This window comes from Leptodactylus fuscus, chromosome 4, assembly GCF_031893055.1.
Source record: "Leptodactylus fuscus isolate aLepFus1 chromosome 4, aLepFus1.hap2, whole genome shotgun sequence".
In the NCBI taxonomy this organism is placed as follows: Eukaryota; Metazoa; Chordata; class Amphibia; order Anura; family Leptodactylidae; genus Leptodactylus; species Leptodactylus fuscus.
In genome coordinates this window covers 187,541,734-187,555,897 of record NC_134268.1, presented here as the reverse complement: position 1 = coordinate 187,555,897, position 14,164 = coordinate 187,541,734, and the positions used below count along the sequence as shown (strand labels likewise).

Below are 14,164 nucleotides of genomic sequence, written 5' to 3'. Positions count from 1 at the left end.
CTGCCCCATGTGGTACTGTGTGCAGATGCAGGTATCTAATCCTCACATATGTGGTATTGTGTGCAGTGGTGCATATCTAATCCTCTGGCATGTGGTACTGTGTGGAGAAGCACATATCTAATCCTCCCCCGTGTGGTATTGTGTTCAGTGGCGTGTATCTAATCCTCCGGTGTGTGGTATTGTGTGAAGATGCATGTATCTAATCCTCTGGCATGTAGAACTGTATGCAGATGCGCGTTTCTAATCCTCTGGCATGTGGTGCTGTGTGCAGATGAGCGTATCTAATCCTCCCCCATGTGGTACTGTGTGCTGAGACACATCTAATTCTCTGGCGTGTGGTACTGTGTGCAGATGCACCTATCTAATCCTCCCCTGTGTGGTATTGTGTGTAGACGCGCGTATCTAATCCTACGGCATGTGGTACTGTGTGCAGACGCGTGTATCTAATCCTACGGCATGTGGTACTGTGTGCAGACGTGCATCTCTTATGCTCTGGTGTGTGGAACTGTGTGCAGATGCGTGTATCCAATCCTTTGGCATGTGGTACTGTGTGCAGACGCATGTATCCATTCCCCCGGCGTGTGGTACTGTGTGCAGATGCATGTATCTAATCCTTCGGCATGTGGAACCATGTGCAGACGCACGTATCTAATCCTTCAGTGTGTGGAACTGTGTGCAGACGTATCTAATCCTCTGGTGTGTGGGACTGTGTGCAGACGCGTGTATCTAATCCTCTGGCGTGTGATACTGTGTGCTGATCTGTGTGTCTAATCCTCTGATGCGTGTATCTCAGTTTGAATATCAGTGTTGGGTTGTGCATGTGGAGTGACCGTGTGTATTGCAGTTGGAATATGAGTGAAAGTCTTGCAGGTTTGTATTGGCTAAGGGGGAGGGGGCATTGTGTTTGGAATGCTGTATCTCAGCAACGGTACGTCTGAGCGAGTTCGAGTCTCGTCTTAAACCTTCCCAGATACCTGAAGTATCTCTGTACCAAATTTGGTGAAGATCGGTACAGTCGTTTGGTTTGCATTAGAGAACAGACAGACAGAAATTCATTTTTATAATATAGAGAGATTTATATATATGAGTAATGGTAAAAATGGACCAAACACACATAAAAGTGCTCAGATATATTTATTCATTTCCATGAGAAGCCTTTAGACAAATTTTCTTAATCCTGGAAAACCCCTTTTACGTGTAATGGGAATACACTGGGGAGAGTTATTATTCCCCGGATTACCCCTTTAAAGCACCAGTCTAGTGAACTACAACTATCTATAGCCCTGTAATACTTCATAAAAAATACAATAAATTTGGGGGTAGTAGGTAAAAAAAAACAAAAACATAGCAGAACTGCCACTGTAGGACCACCAAATAGGACCACCACCAGCAGGGACCACTGCTGCTATTACAGAAGAACCACTATTTTAGTTTATACGAGTTGAATCCTAAATTGTTCAGTCTCATTAAAAACCAAATAATTTGGAATATTTGGCTCGAATACAGTTTGTCACGAACCAATTCGCTTACCGCTAGTGTTCCTAGTGAGCTAGGCTGCCAGCTATTGAAACTGTATGACTGGCTTTATTCTATTCTTTGTTAAAACTAGATAGCGAAATCTATCGGTTCTTGATTATGGGGCTGCCATCTTGCCTGGGCTTCTCCTCTGCTCTGTTAGTAGCATTTTAGTGATACACTTTAGCACTCTCATTGCCATGGCCAGCAATAGTCTGGATTGATGTTGGGCAAACCTTGTGAGATTTGGAACTGTGATTATTATACACTGGGACTGAAACAAAAGTTCAGGGGAACTGTATAAACATAAAAGTGATACACACCTTTCTTATGCTCCGATGGGATGTCCAGTGGAGTCCCTGTCTTCTTTGGACTTATTAAGACCTCCTGAATGCCGCCCTGGGAACCCCTGAGGTTTGGGATTGAGCCTCAGCAGTAACGTGGGTCACACCAATATTACTTGCATCTAAGCGTGATGACGTCGGCGTGCCACAGTGATTGGGCCTCAGCGGTCCCCAGGGACTTGCACTAGACACCATGATTGAAAAGGTGAGTCTGACTGTATTTTATCTTACCATACCTGGTCTGGGTCTCCATGTATTATACTTTGTAAAGAGACCACAGTTGGTTGTGGATAGCGAATCCCAAAAACTCAGATTTGGCTGAATTCACAATGCACAATGCTCATTACAAGTAGGTTTAGTCATCTCTAGTATGTTTTATAGAAGGATGTTTTCAGGAAAGCTCTGGTGAAAACCCCTTTAAATTACCCAAATACCCCATTGTATTGAGAGGCAGATATTTCTTTCTTGGTTATAAGTAAATCCAGATTTTTATTAGCAGTAAATGACATGGGGTGTGCACAAGAGCCTTCCTGGAAGGTGAACTGAGGCAAAGCAGCATCCTCATGGATATGGGAATCTATATGATTCACTTAACCTGATTTTCTTACAATAGGTGAGAAACCATACACAAGGAGTTTGAGGGTTACTGATAAGCATTTAGTTTATTATTACCCTATGAACACTCTTTTTATCTCTTATGTGTATCTCTTATCTATTCTGCCAGGAGTAACTGTGTGATAGCAAACAGCTGAGAAAAGCCAAAGTGTGCATAATATAGGTGATCCAGAAACATTGAACTGCAAATATAGGGCAAATATATACAGGCACAATGCAGCTAAAAATATCCTGGACACAGGAAAGGAGAAATTAGCACAGTCAGAGAAAGCTGCTCATTGTCTGTGAATAATATCCCATCTGTAATAACACAAGCAGCCAGAAATAGATACAAGCAAATTGAAGACTGTTCTGTGAGATATGCAGAATGTTCAGTCCAGTGCACAGAGAAAGCTGTTTGCAGAAATCTGTTCCTCCCCTCTCCATTCACTGTGTGAAGAGACCTGTCACTCCTCCTTCCACTGACTTTGAACCTGTCTTGCTCTTTTAGTGAATCTATGGACAGGACTTCCCTAATAACAGAGCATGAACTGTAAATTAGCTAGAAGGGGAGGCACCTAGTGGCAAAATCTTTAGATAGGCTTTTCAGGCAGAAGGCAGCCACCAATTTACACATTAGATTTTGGTCTAGAATCACATGGTCTATGAAATGCAAATACATTGAAATAAGTTGGTGATAATTTAATAGAAATTTTAGTGCTTTAATGTTGCTTCAGTAGGGAGCAGTGGTCGTGGGTAGCCTGATAAGGGGAGAAAGAAGTATTTTTCCTTGATGAGATACATTACAAAGTGTCTTATATTTGCTTAAACTAGGTATTTATGCAAAGTTTCTTGAAAAGTTAGTGATCATATAAGCTATAATTCTCTGAAATGTTACAGAAATGACTTTGTTATTATGGTAGATTTAACTAAAGGTCATAGGAAACAAATAGGTATTAACAGTTACTGTTTTTATGCCAGGTTGGCCGGTTTCCGATGCAGAAGCTTCACTACCTATTATTTTAATTGCCATGAAATGCTTCCTGAAGGCGTATTACAAAAGCAGTCACCTGCCTGCAAGCTGTACCTTGGATGATGACATTATAACAGAAGATCCAATGCTGAAGAGCAGGATGATTAAATTCGCCATGAGGTTATTATTGTTCTACCGCTATAATTTTATGTTGTTTTTAGTCACATGAATGCACCTATCCGAAACTTAATAAAATTCTGTAAAAATAAATGAATGTTTGCAGCAATATGGCATCACACTTATAAGTACTAATATGTTCCTTGACCAACACATTTTACTGCTTCCCACAATTCCTAGTAACATGAAGTAGCACATCTATGATGGTGTTGACATTATCAACCTATGACATTACTTAGTATATTATGAAAGAACAAGAACCCATAAATGTAAAAATTTATGGACCCAAATATAAAAGTAATAGGGAACGTTCCCGTATGTCCTTGCAGTGGACCTTACACCACCTCTACCAATTCAAGCTTTTAGCATCTGTTAATAGGTGCTGCTCAATTGATTCCAGCACAGTTGGAATTTTCTCTGTATCCTCAACATTCTCAAGCAACAAGTGCAGTTAGTTTTGGTGCCTGGTGTGCTCTTAGCTCTATAATGTCAGAAGGGTGGTGTCAGGCAGCAGGTGTGAGTCAGAGCTCCAATCAGAGGCAGTCAGTGTCGGAGCTCAGAATCACACCACTTGTCTTCTCCTGCCTGACACTACAATAGCATATCAGGCACCAAAACTAATGGCATTGATTGCTCAGGAAAGGTGGGGCTAGAGAAAAATTTCAATTGTGCCAGAATCAGTGCCTATAAACAGATACTAAGAACTGGATTAGGTGGAGGTTACTGGGTTACTGTCTACATACCGTATATACTTGAGTATAAGCTGAACTTTTCAGCCCAGTTTTTGTGTTGAAAAAGCCCCCCTCGGCTTATACTCGAGTCAGCAAAAATTTTTTTTTTTTTTTTTTTTTTGGAGGAGGGGTCTATGACCAGCCACAATATCAATGTATAGAATCTCCCATAAAATATTGCAAAAAAAAGTTCTAAATCCCTCTTTTCCTTAGAATACATACAAAAGTAGAAAATGACTGTGAAACACATGCACATTAGGTATCCCTGTGTTTGAAAGTGCCCAGTCTACTAAATATAGGGTATCTGAAGTGCTCCTGTTCCATTGGGAAGGGGTTAATAGGAGCACTGCAGATCCCCTATATTCAGCCAGACTGAATTCCAAGTGGGGGAAGAAAAAACAGTCCTCAAGCTCAGGGAAGGGGCAGACAGACAACCAAAACACCCCCTCCCCTTTCCCAGCACCCAGCATCTACTGCACCCAAAAACTCTGACCATTTTAATTTTTGAAATTTTCCAGTAGCTGATGCATTCCTCCCCCCCCCCTCCAGGCTTATACTCAAGCCAATAAGTTTTCCCAGTTTTTTGTGGTAAAATTAGGGGCCTCGGCTTATACGGTATTTGTCTATGAAGATGCGAGGAGGATAAAAAAAAGACACCACAATAATTGTTTCACTCTGCTTTTCTGATTACCTTTAACACTGCTAGGCTGTAGATAAGAGGCTATGAGTGACCAGAATGAGGCAATAAATCCATTGATCAGCTGGAAGTAGAATTTTACTCCACCCCTCCTTGCTCCATAGAGCTCTATGTATGAGGTTGAATATGAGACAAATCAGTCAGACTGGAGATAAGGAAGAGGAGAACAGCTTAATAAGTAGTGAAGGAAAGAGATCTCTTTAATAAGTTATATTACAAAGTTCTTCTATTTACCTGTGCTATTCATTTTTCATTTATGAAACGTTGCTTATAACAGGGTTATGTTTTAGGTCCATAGGTGTTTCTCATAAAATGAAAAAAGAATTTCTTGACTTATCATTAGGCGTCTGTTCACATATCCTTTTGTTTTGCTAAATCTTTTTTAACGAATCTGTAAAGGAGCCTCCTTGAAAGTCACAGTATTCATAAATCTGCAAACTGTAAATTTTTTGGTTTCAAAAACTGTATGCATGCACTCATGGAAAAAAAGAGTTTTTTTCTTCCTCTCTATTCTTGTTAGTATAGGAATCTACAATCACAAAGCAAATGTTTTTCTATGCTATTTATTAGGCTAGGTTCATGTGGCGCAGATTCTGCCGAAAATCGGTGGAGAGAAATGTCCTACACAGAAGACTTTTTGGATTCTGTATAAAAATGGAGGAAAATCAACTGACACCCGGTGGATCCTATTATGGTTTATGGGGCCCACAGGTAACTGCTATTTACTGATGGGCTCTCTGTTGTTCGGACCTATCCTTACTGTCCCAGTCATCTTAATCTTCTAGATTCTTTCTTACAGACTGACCCAGCGATGGTCAAGAATGGATGAATAGTTCATTTGTATACAGTCCACATGGGGGCCACCTGAACGTTATACCGAACACATTGACCAACGGTGAGCAGTGAAAGCACACGGACCCCATAGACTATAATGGTGTCCGTGTGTTTTCCTTGTGTTGTCCACACAAACATGTGGAGATAAAAGCACTTCATGAACTACTTTTCTTTCTGCATGACTCGTGCGGACACCGCGTAGAAAACACACGGACCCCATTATACTCTACGGGGTCTGTGTGCCTTCATAAGCTCATCGCTTGTCAATGCATTTGGTATGCATGGGGACCCCCCGAACGGAATACTGAACGCAGATATGAACCAGGCCTTAGTCATCAGTTGAGTTGGTTACCTTTGTATGTATTATGTCAACATTTGTTTCTAATATCTGCACATGCCTATCTGCATATCCCATGCCGTACTTCTTAGTTTTTTTTTTTTTTTTAGTTTTACCAACTTTTTGCACACAAGTGGCTCATTTCTATTCACAAATTGGGTTTTTAAGGCAGCATAAGGCTTTAAATTGTACGTCCCCAAATGGATTTTTCATACTGATGACCTACCCACAGGATAGATCATCAGTATGTGATCTGTGGAGGTCTGGCATCTGGACCCCACACAGATCAGCTGTTCCTGCAGCTTTCAGGCACCAGTGGACAAGAAGTGCATCTAGTCACTGGGTTCTGCCGGTGACCACTATTTTAGTGCTTCGCCTCTCTGTCATTCAGGTCCCCAACAGAGATCGGTTCAGATATAAACCTAGCCTCAGTAATTATTTTCTGACTCCAGATAAAATTTGCCTTCACTCCGAATTCACATCCCCAAAATAAAATGCTTCGAAAAGCTTATTTGTATATGGAATAAAAGATGAATTTCTCAGCAGTAAGACCGTACTTTAACCCTAGATATGTTCACTATGCCAATAGCCAACCTTACAACAGCATAGAAGTAAGAAGCAGTTTTGGTGGTGGTACCTCCCTTTACATAGCTTTTACATAGAGAATGTCATTGAAGAGTATTAATCTTCCCCAGTGAGCGTGCATGTGATTGTGTACACATGTACTGTGAATATTTATGAGCGGAGATCGTATATAACAACATGGTTCCCCTCCTTTCGCCTCGATTCAGTCCTAGCCCCAGGAGTAAGCAGACCCCGGTAGTCCAGGGCAATACGAGTGTATTATGTAACACTCCAGCTTATAGCCAGCAGGAATTACACTGACATATGAGAACCAGGAAGGAAACTCTGCACAGTACAGGAAATGAGGGCACATGGCTGACAGGGGATCCTGCTGTAGTCTGTGTGTTATTACAGAATAAACCATGTGACTAATCCCCCCCTGGTTCATGTCATCCTTTAACTAAAACAAACTGGAGCAGAACTGGTTAATGATTTACTGCATTGTAGCAGATCCACAGTGCAGGACAGCGGGACGGACAGAGGAATCTGCTAGAAGTGACTGTAAGGATCTTGTGCAATGGACTCTGCTGCATATTACCTGGGGTTTGACTTCAGCACTCAGCAGGTAATAGGCATCTTCAGTGTTGTAGACTGGTAAAGCAGACAGATGTAGCAGAGCGATACTGCATAGAAATGCACTGAATCATAAATGTAACTCTGGTCTCTCTGCATAGTATGTGTGTCATACTTAATAGTTTCCATGGCTGTGCATAAAGTACAGTGTTACGCTGCATCTGAAATCCGCAGTTGGTCAATTCTGCACTCTCACTGTGATTTTCACAATTCGCAGTGCATAGGGTCAAATGTGAACGTACCCTTACCCTCGATGCATACAGTTAAAGAGAACCTTTCATGTGTCCAAGCACCATAGGAAGACGTCATAGGAAGACGTCCTGGGCTGTTGCATGGGTTCTCCAGTCTGTACTGATGAAATACATGTGGCCTATTTTGCTTCTAACAACAGCATCGGCTGCCAAATATATCTGGGCCAGGGAATAAACCAGTTCTACCAGGCAGTTGTTCTAGTTGCCTCAGTGACCTGGCAGTATAGTATATAGCAATGTTATTTGTGTACGGGATGTGACAGCAGAACTTGTGTGTACATCTTTTATAATGTAAATCAATACATTATAGATACAGCAATGTTATCTTGACTTTCTGAAGTCAGATAACTTGTTGCAGTGTGATATCTTAACATCCCAAAGTGACATTCTGTGCCACAATGTTGTTAACGTGTTAAGTGAGAAAGTTAAGGACATATTCAGACATTGGAAAATTAAGAGGATTTCTCTCCAATTTCTGGCCCTCTGGCTGAGTAGAGCTTTGACTTTCTGCCGTGGCTTTCACTTGTTGAGCAGACCCCTCAGGAAGCTTATTTTTTTCACCATCCTGATGGAAATTTGGCACAAATTCCTCCGTGTGACCATACCCTAACTCTGCTACATATATTTGTGTACTGATGGTACCGTGTGTGAGACCTTAAGGCCTGGGCCCTATATGGTGCAAAAACTATGGTGTTTTACGGTCCCTGCAAACTGGATGGGATTCTATGGAATCCCATCAACACATTGCAGAAAAATACCTGTAGTGGAAATGCTGCGGATTCCAAAACCGTTGCAGATTTGGAAATCACTGCATGTCAATTACACCTACGGAAACGCTGGTGGTTTCCACATAGGTATAATTGAAGTTTCCACCTCGGTTTTTCTTGCAGTGCTTTTTGTTTTCGGCCCGCTATGTGTGAACTTAGCTTAAAAGGGGATCCAGGAAGGGTTTAAGTACTTCCCTCAGGTTCTATTCCATTTTGGTTCCAATCCAGGGTCACGAGATTGGAGTCTGCACATATTCATGTGAACAAATTGACTAGTACCCAGCTCACGAGTGGCTCCCTCCTCTTCACTGTTCACTGTAAGGGCTCGTTCACATCTGCACCCGGTCTCCGTTCTGCAGGTTTCCGTTTCCTGCACAAAACAGGACAGGAGACGGAAACCTGCAGGCATCTTTCAAACCCACTCATTTGAATGGGTTTGAAAAGTGTCCGGCCGTGAGCGCCGGTGAGCGTTTTATGCTCTCCACGGCGAAACCGTTTTTTTTAAACTGGACACAGAGTCGGACATGCAGTACTTTGTGTCCGGTTTAAAAAAAACGGTTTTGCCGTGGAGAGATAAAAACGCTCACCGGCGCTCACGGCCGGACTCGGCAAGATAGGTTTCTGTCTTCTGCATGGAGAAGACGGAAACCTGATAACGGAGTCCAGACGCTGGTGTGAACCAAGCGTTAGTTACCTGTATTATGGGGCTTGCATTACTATTATAATGATGTATTTACCCAACCTCAAAAATACAGGTAACTAATTGTGAACACGGAGGGGAAGGAGCGACTCCTGGGCTGAGTACAAGCTTTAGGTTTTCCCAAAAATAAACCATTTGGGTTATGTCACCCACTAAACACTATTAGCGCAAGTTCACACAGAGTTTTTTGGTCAGGGTTTTGCCATTGTCAAAACCAGACCAGAAAACGCGTGAGACGTTTCCTGAGGCGTTTTTTGCCATTTGAAGTGTTTTCTGAGGCTTTTTTTTTTTTCGGAGTTTCCTGATACGTTTCCTCTTGGGATGTGGTCATGAATTATATTTTAAAAAACCTCTTGGCGTTTCCTGATTCAGGTTCCGCTCCAGGTTTCTGACCAAAAAACGTGAGCAGGAAAAACCGGCTCACATTGAAGCTGTGAAAACGCTAGCAGAAAAAACTCAGAAGCATTTTGTATACTTTGAATGGTGAGGCGTTTTTTGGTTCAGGGTTTGGAGGCGGATTTCTGCCAAAACCCTGACCAAAAAACTCTGTGTGAACTTAGCCTCATACTCTGGGGTCTGAGGAGTCTAATAAGGGGAGGCCCAGGGAAGGCGAGGAAAAAATGAGAAGCGTTTATACTCACTTGGCCTCATCTGTCTTATTCAGGCCTCTTCTGGGCTCAGGCTGACATCACGTACCCCAGGTCATTGCTGAGGCCTGTGATTGGGCCTCAGTGGTCATGTAGGCCACATCAACGTAACAAACCTTAGTATTGTGATGTTGAAACACCCCATGTGACCGTTGAGGGCCAATAACAAGCCTCAGTAGTGACCCCGGGTGCCGTGATATAAGCCTGAGGCTGAAGAGACCTGACGAGAATGCACGGAAACTGCCTGACGCCACAAGCATGCCCAAAAGAGGTCAGGCAAGGGGAGTATAACTGTTTGTATATTCTCTGGTATCTTCTTCACCTCCCCTGGACCTCCACTTATTATACTGTGTGGGATCTGAGCGAGACACCAAAATATAAAAATAACTTTTCAAGTTCTATCTTTCTGACCTTTGTTAGGTTTGCCCACCTCTATTTGGAACTAGTCCAGAATCCTTCCTGGTTCATCTCTAGTAGAATCTGGGGAAGTAGGAATCTGGGAGGACCCCTTTAACCATACATACCCCTTGACAAAATCCTGTCTGCACCCCTATCTGTTTATGCTTGATATGACCCGGCACAGACTTGACTTCAATTTTATTGATGCAAAAACACAGAATTATAAATCAGATCACAATCCCATACATTGTATCATTTGTAACCACAGCTAAGGGCTTGTTCACATCTGCGCCCGGCACTCCATTATGCAGGTTTCCGTTTCCTGCATAAAACAGACCAGGAGACAGAAACCTGCAGGAGTCTCTCACCCATTCATTTGAATGGGTGAGAAAGCTGCCTGGCCGTGAGCGGCGGTGAGCGTTTTATGCGAAACTGGGTTTTTTAATCCGGACATGCAGTACTCTGTGCCCGGATTAAAAAAATCCGGTTTCGCGGCGGAGAGCATAAAACGCTCACCACCGCTCACGGCCGGATCCGGTCTGTGGTTTCCGTCTTCTGGCATGCAGAAGACTGAAAGCACAGAACGGAGAGTAGAACACAGGTGTGAACCTAGCGTAAGTATTATCTCTTTTCATTTATTAAACACTTATTATTTATTATATTCTGATGCGATTATTGTCATTCTTTTACCATCTTTCAGTTAACCTGTTAAACCAAACCCGTTTGCCTACACCCGATACTTAATTGTTATGTTTTTTATTTGGCTATTACTTTTGGCAGTGTCAGTGAATTCATCCATTGTGGGCTCCAATTGATTTCAATGGGATGAAATATTATATTATAGTCAATCTTATTATGTTGTAATGAAGAGCAAATCTAAGGTTCACAGGGAATTAAAGCAAGAAAAAACGCTAAAATCTTAATGACTAAATGTAAAGTGACGAGAAAGTGACTGATAATTTGCTCCTAAGTGCATGTGCTATTATGTATAATTATATATATATATATATATATATATATATATATATATATATATATATATATATATATATATATATATTATATGGCAATTAATATGGTGTTTTTGTTTCTATCCTACAGTTAAAGGTTATTGCTGTCAATGAACAACTGCTTGTTGTCTATGAAGACAATGTTCACTTTGATAAAGATCTTCCTGAATTTGGGTGAGTGGAGTTTCACTTGAATGCGAGCTGAGCTGCAATAATCTGACATACAAAAAACTGACCTGAGCTTTATTCTCCATGTTACTTCTGGCACCAGTGACTACTGGAAATAACTGATCAGGGGGGATGCCAGGTGTTAGAGCCTCTCTGATCTCATATTGATATCCTAACCCTATGGGTCCATTCACACAGAGGAATTTGGAGCCGATTTTGGCACACAAACTGTGTCAGAATCAGCGCTGAAAAAAAAAACAACCTCCCATTGACTTCAATAGGTTCCTTTTTCTGCTACCAGAAAAAGGAACCCATTGAAGTCAATGGGAGGCTTTTTTCAGCGCTGAAATTCCACACCAAATTCCTCACCATTTTCCTCCATGTGAATGGACCCTAACAGACAGTGGCTCACATTGGTAGGAGAGTGTCCACAGTGGGCAATATCTAAAGGTCTGCTTTCTGGATCTAGATTATTTTTGTGACTATACAGTATAGTATTGGAGGCACTAATATTAATGCTGAAGACTCATAATATTATATGAACATTGCTATATGTGAACGGTTACATACTCCATCTTTATCAGCTGTCAAACTGAAATGTTTGTATTTCCAGGACACAGGGTGGTGTTCATGTCCGGGGTGATAAGTTGACTGTAACATCTCCAGTCTTAATGTGGCTTAAGGTAAATTATTTTTAATATCGTTGCAGTCATATTGTAAAATATTACTGTGTATTACAAATACATTTATATTGATAGCAAGTGATTGGAAGTGTGACTGTAACATCCCCGCTTGTTTGGGTCTCTGCGACACCCTACACTCGCACGTGGCGAAGCAGGAGGCGTGTTCAGTTTGATTCCTTGCTTCAAGTTTTTTGTTGCTCTGTTTGAACCCTATCCTGTTTCCTCCCTTCTGTAGCCTTGCCTGTGTGATTGACAGCCTGTCCACCAATGAAGTATGGGGCAGGTCCTGAGCTTCCTAGATACAGGTCATTGTTGTTATCCAGGACGTCACCTTTCACTGCTGAGTCTTGTATTAGATGAGTCTTTACATTGCATTGTCTCTTTTGGGTCTTTCTTGTCTTTTTTAGCAGTTGGTGACTCTTGGACACAGAATGGTTCCACAGTATCAATGTCACAGGGTGTAACGATTCTGGTTATCAGATTTGGAGTCCAAATGGTGGGGCAAATGGTACAGTACTTAAATAATAATAAATGAAGGATAAGTACCTCAGAAGTAGAAGAAACCGTGGTCAGACGTTAGCAAGGTTCGGTACACAGGAGGAGCAGATCAATCGTAGTCAGGCGTTAGCAAGGTTCGGTACACAGGAGGAGCAGATCAATCGTAGTCAGGCGTTAGCAAGGTTCGGTACACAAGAGCAGCAAGGTAGTGGTGAGGTTCAGGGCAACAGGAAGCAGACAGCCAGAATAATCAGGCACAGAATGGAGTGAGCTGTGAGTTTATATAGGATGGGCTAAACTGTGATTGGCCACAGAACAGGTGATCTTAATAAACCAATTACTCCAACAGAAGAGACCAGACAAGGTGAAGCACAGCACAAAACAGGTTTCCAAATAGTGCAATGGTTAATTCTGCAGAACATAGCCAGGAAGTCATGGGTTCAAGACCCGGTGAATTCAGTTCGTGACACAGGGTCTTTTCTGTGTCCATTCTCCCCTTTCTGTCTTTTCTTATAAGGACAAATCTTGTGGTATAAGGAGCCCCTCATGTACTGTTTTTGGTACCAACTCCAATTTGTGCAATGGTTGCAGTGGAATCAATGTCCCCTACTATGTAGGTTGGTGTCTTCCCCTTGTGTCATGACTGATGGCACAATCTAAGTTTTTGTAGTTCTACTGACCTGAGGAAGTTCCTGACCTGTGTCATGGATTTTTTGGCTAGGAAGCTTGAATTCCTCATCAGGGTTCTCCATTTTTGATAGAATTTCCTGTATCGGGTCAGAATGAAGGAGCCAATCAACATGCAGGAGTAGACGGGTGACCGGCCAGCCTCTCCTGAGCTCTTCAGAATAGAAAAGTGCTCTGGAGACAGGCTGCTCATGTTGTGCTCTCTCCAGGATTCAGACGTCTCCACTTGTGTTGTTTCCAGCCCCAAACTTCTTAGAACTTTTGCAGATGGAGTAGTAGTGTTTTCCTCTGCCCTCTGCAGATATTTTTTTGGCTGGTGGGAAGTTCCTGCGCTGACTGTCCTTGGAGGTTGGTGCCCCGACTATGTTTTTCGCGTGAAACTCAGTCCATGTGTTAGCCAGATTTACCTCCTTGAACTTCATGCTGGAAGCGGGACTTCTAGTATCCTAGTTATTTTTGAGTCCCTGCCTCCCAGAGTGAACCTCATGAGATTCATTTCGGACCAAACATGTTCAGCACCAATCGGAAGTGCTATTATTATACACTTAGTTCACCGCAGAGTATAATAAGAACCAGGAGAAGAACAAAAATAGCAAACAGTTATAATCACTAATATCTGATAGCCATTGGTCCTGAGCTTGAGAATAGGTATTGCTGATCGCCATCCAGTGGCTGCAGTGATCAGAGAGTATATTGCACATACACAGCTCTCTATCCACTTCTATGGGACATCTGAGAATAGCTGAGGCTCCCTGTTTGGCTCCTTTCAGTAGTCCCAAGTGGTGACCAGTATTGCCCAGTATTGCCCAGTTGGGAATAGCCCTTTAATTACAGTAGGTTATTTTAATGTGAAAGCATTAGTGTATCAGGTATCACAACTTATTAAACTGCAAATAACATCTAAGATCTGTCTACAGAAGTCTATGGGTGGTCTCTAGGTTATGTAGATAAATAC

The 14,164-nt window shown here is 42.1% G+C and overlaps 1 protein-coding gene across 1 annotated transcript in view; it reads left to right on the top strand.

Moving 5' to 3' along the window:
* Positions 1-7,126: 7,126 nt before the first annotated feature.
* The window catches only part of XYLB (xylulokinase), a 109,522-nt gene continuing 102,484 nt past the window's right edge, over positions 7,127-14,164 (top strand). The window contains exons 1-3 of the mRNA XM_075269846.1: positions 7,127-7,391; positions 11,265-11,347; positions 11,955-12,024. Coding sequence (XP_075125947.1) covers positions 7,344-7,391; positions 11,265-11,347; positions 11,955-12,024 — 201 coding nt within the window. The 5' untranslated portion in view covers positions 7,127-7,343. The remainder of the gene's footprint in view (positions 7,392-11,264; positions 11,348-11,954; positions 12,025-14,164) is intronic.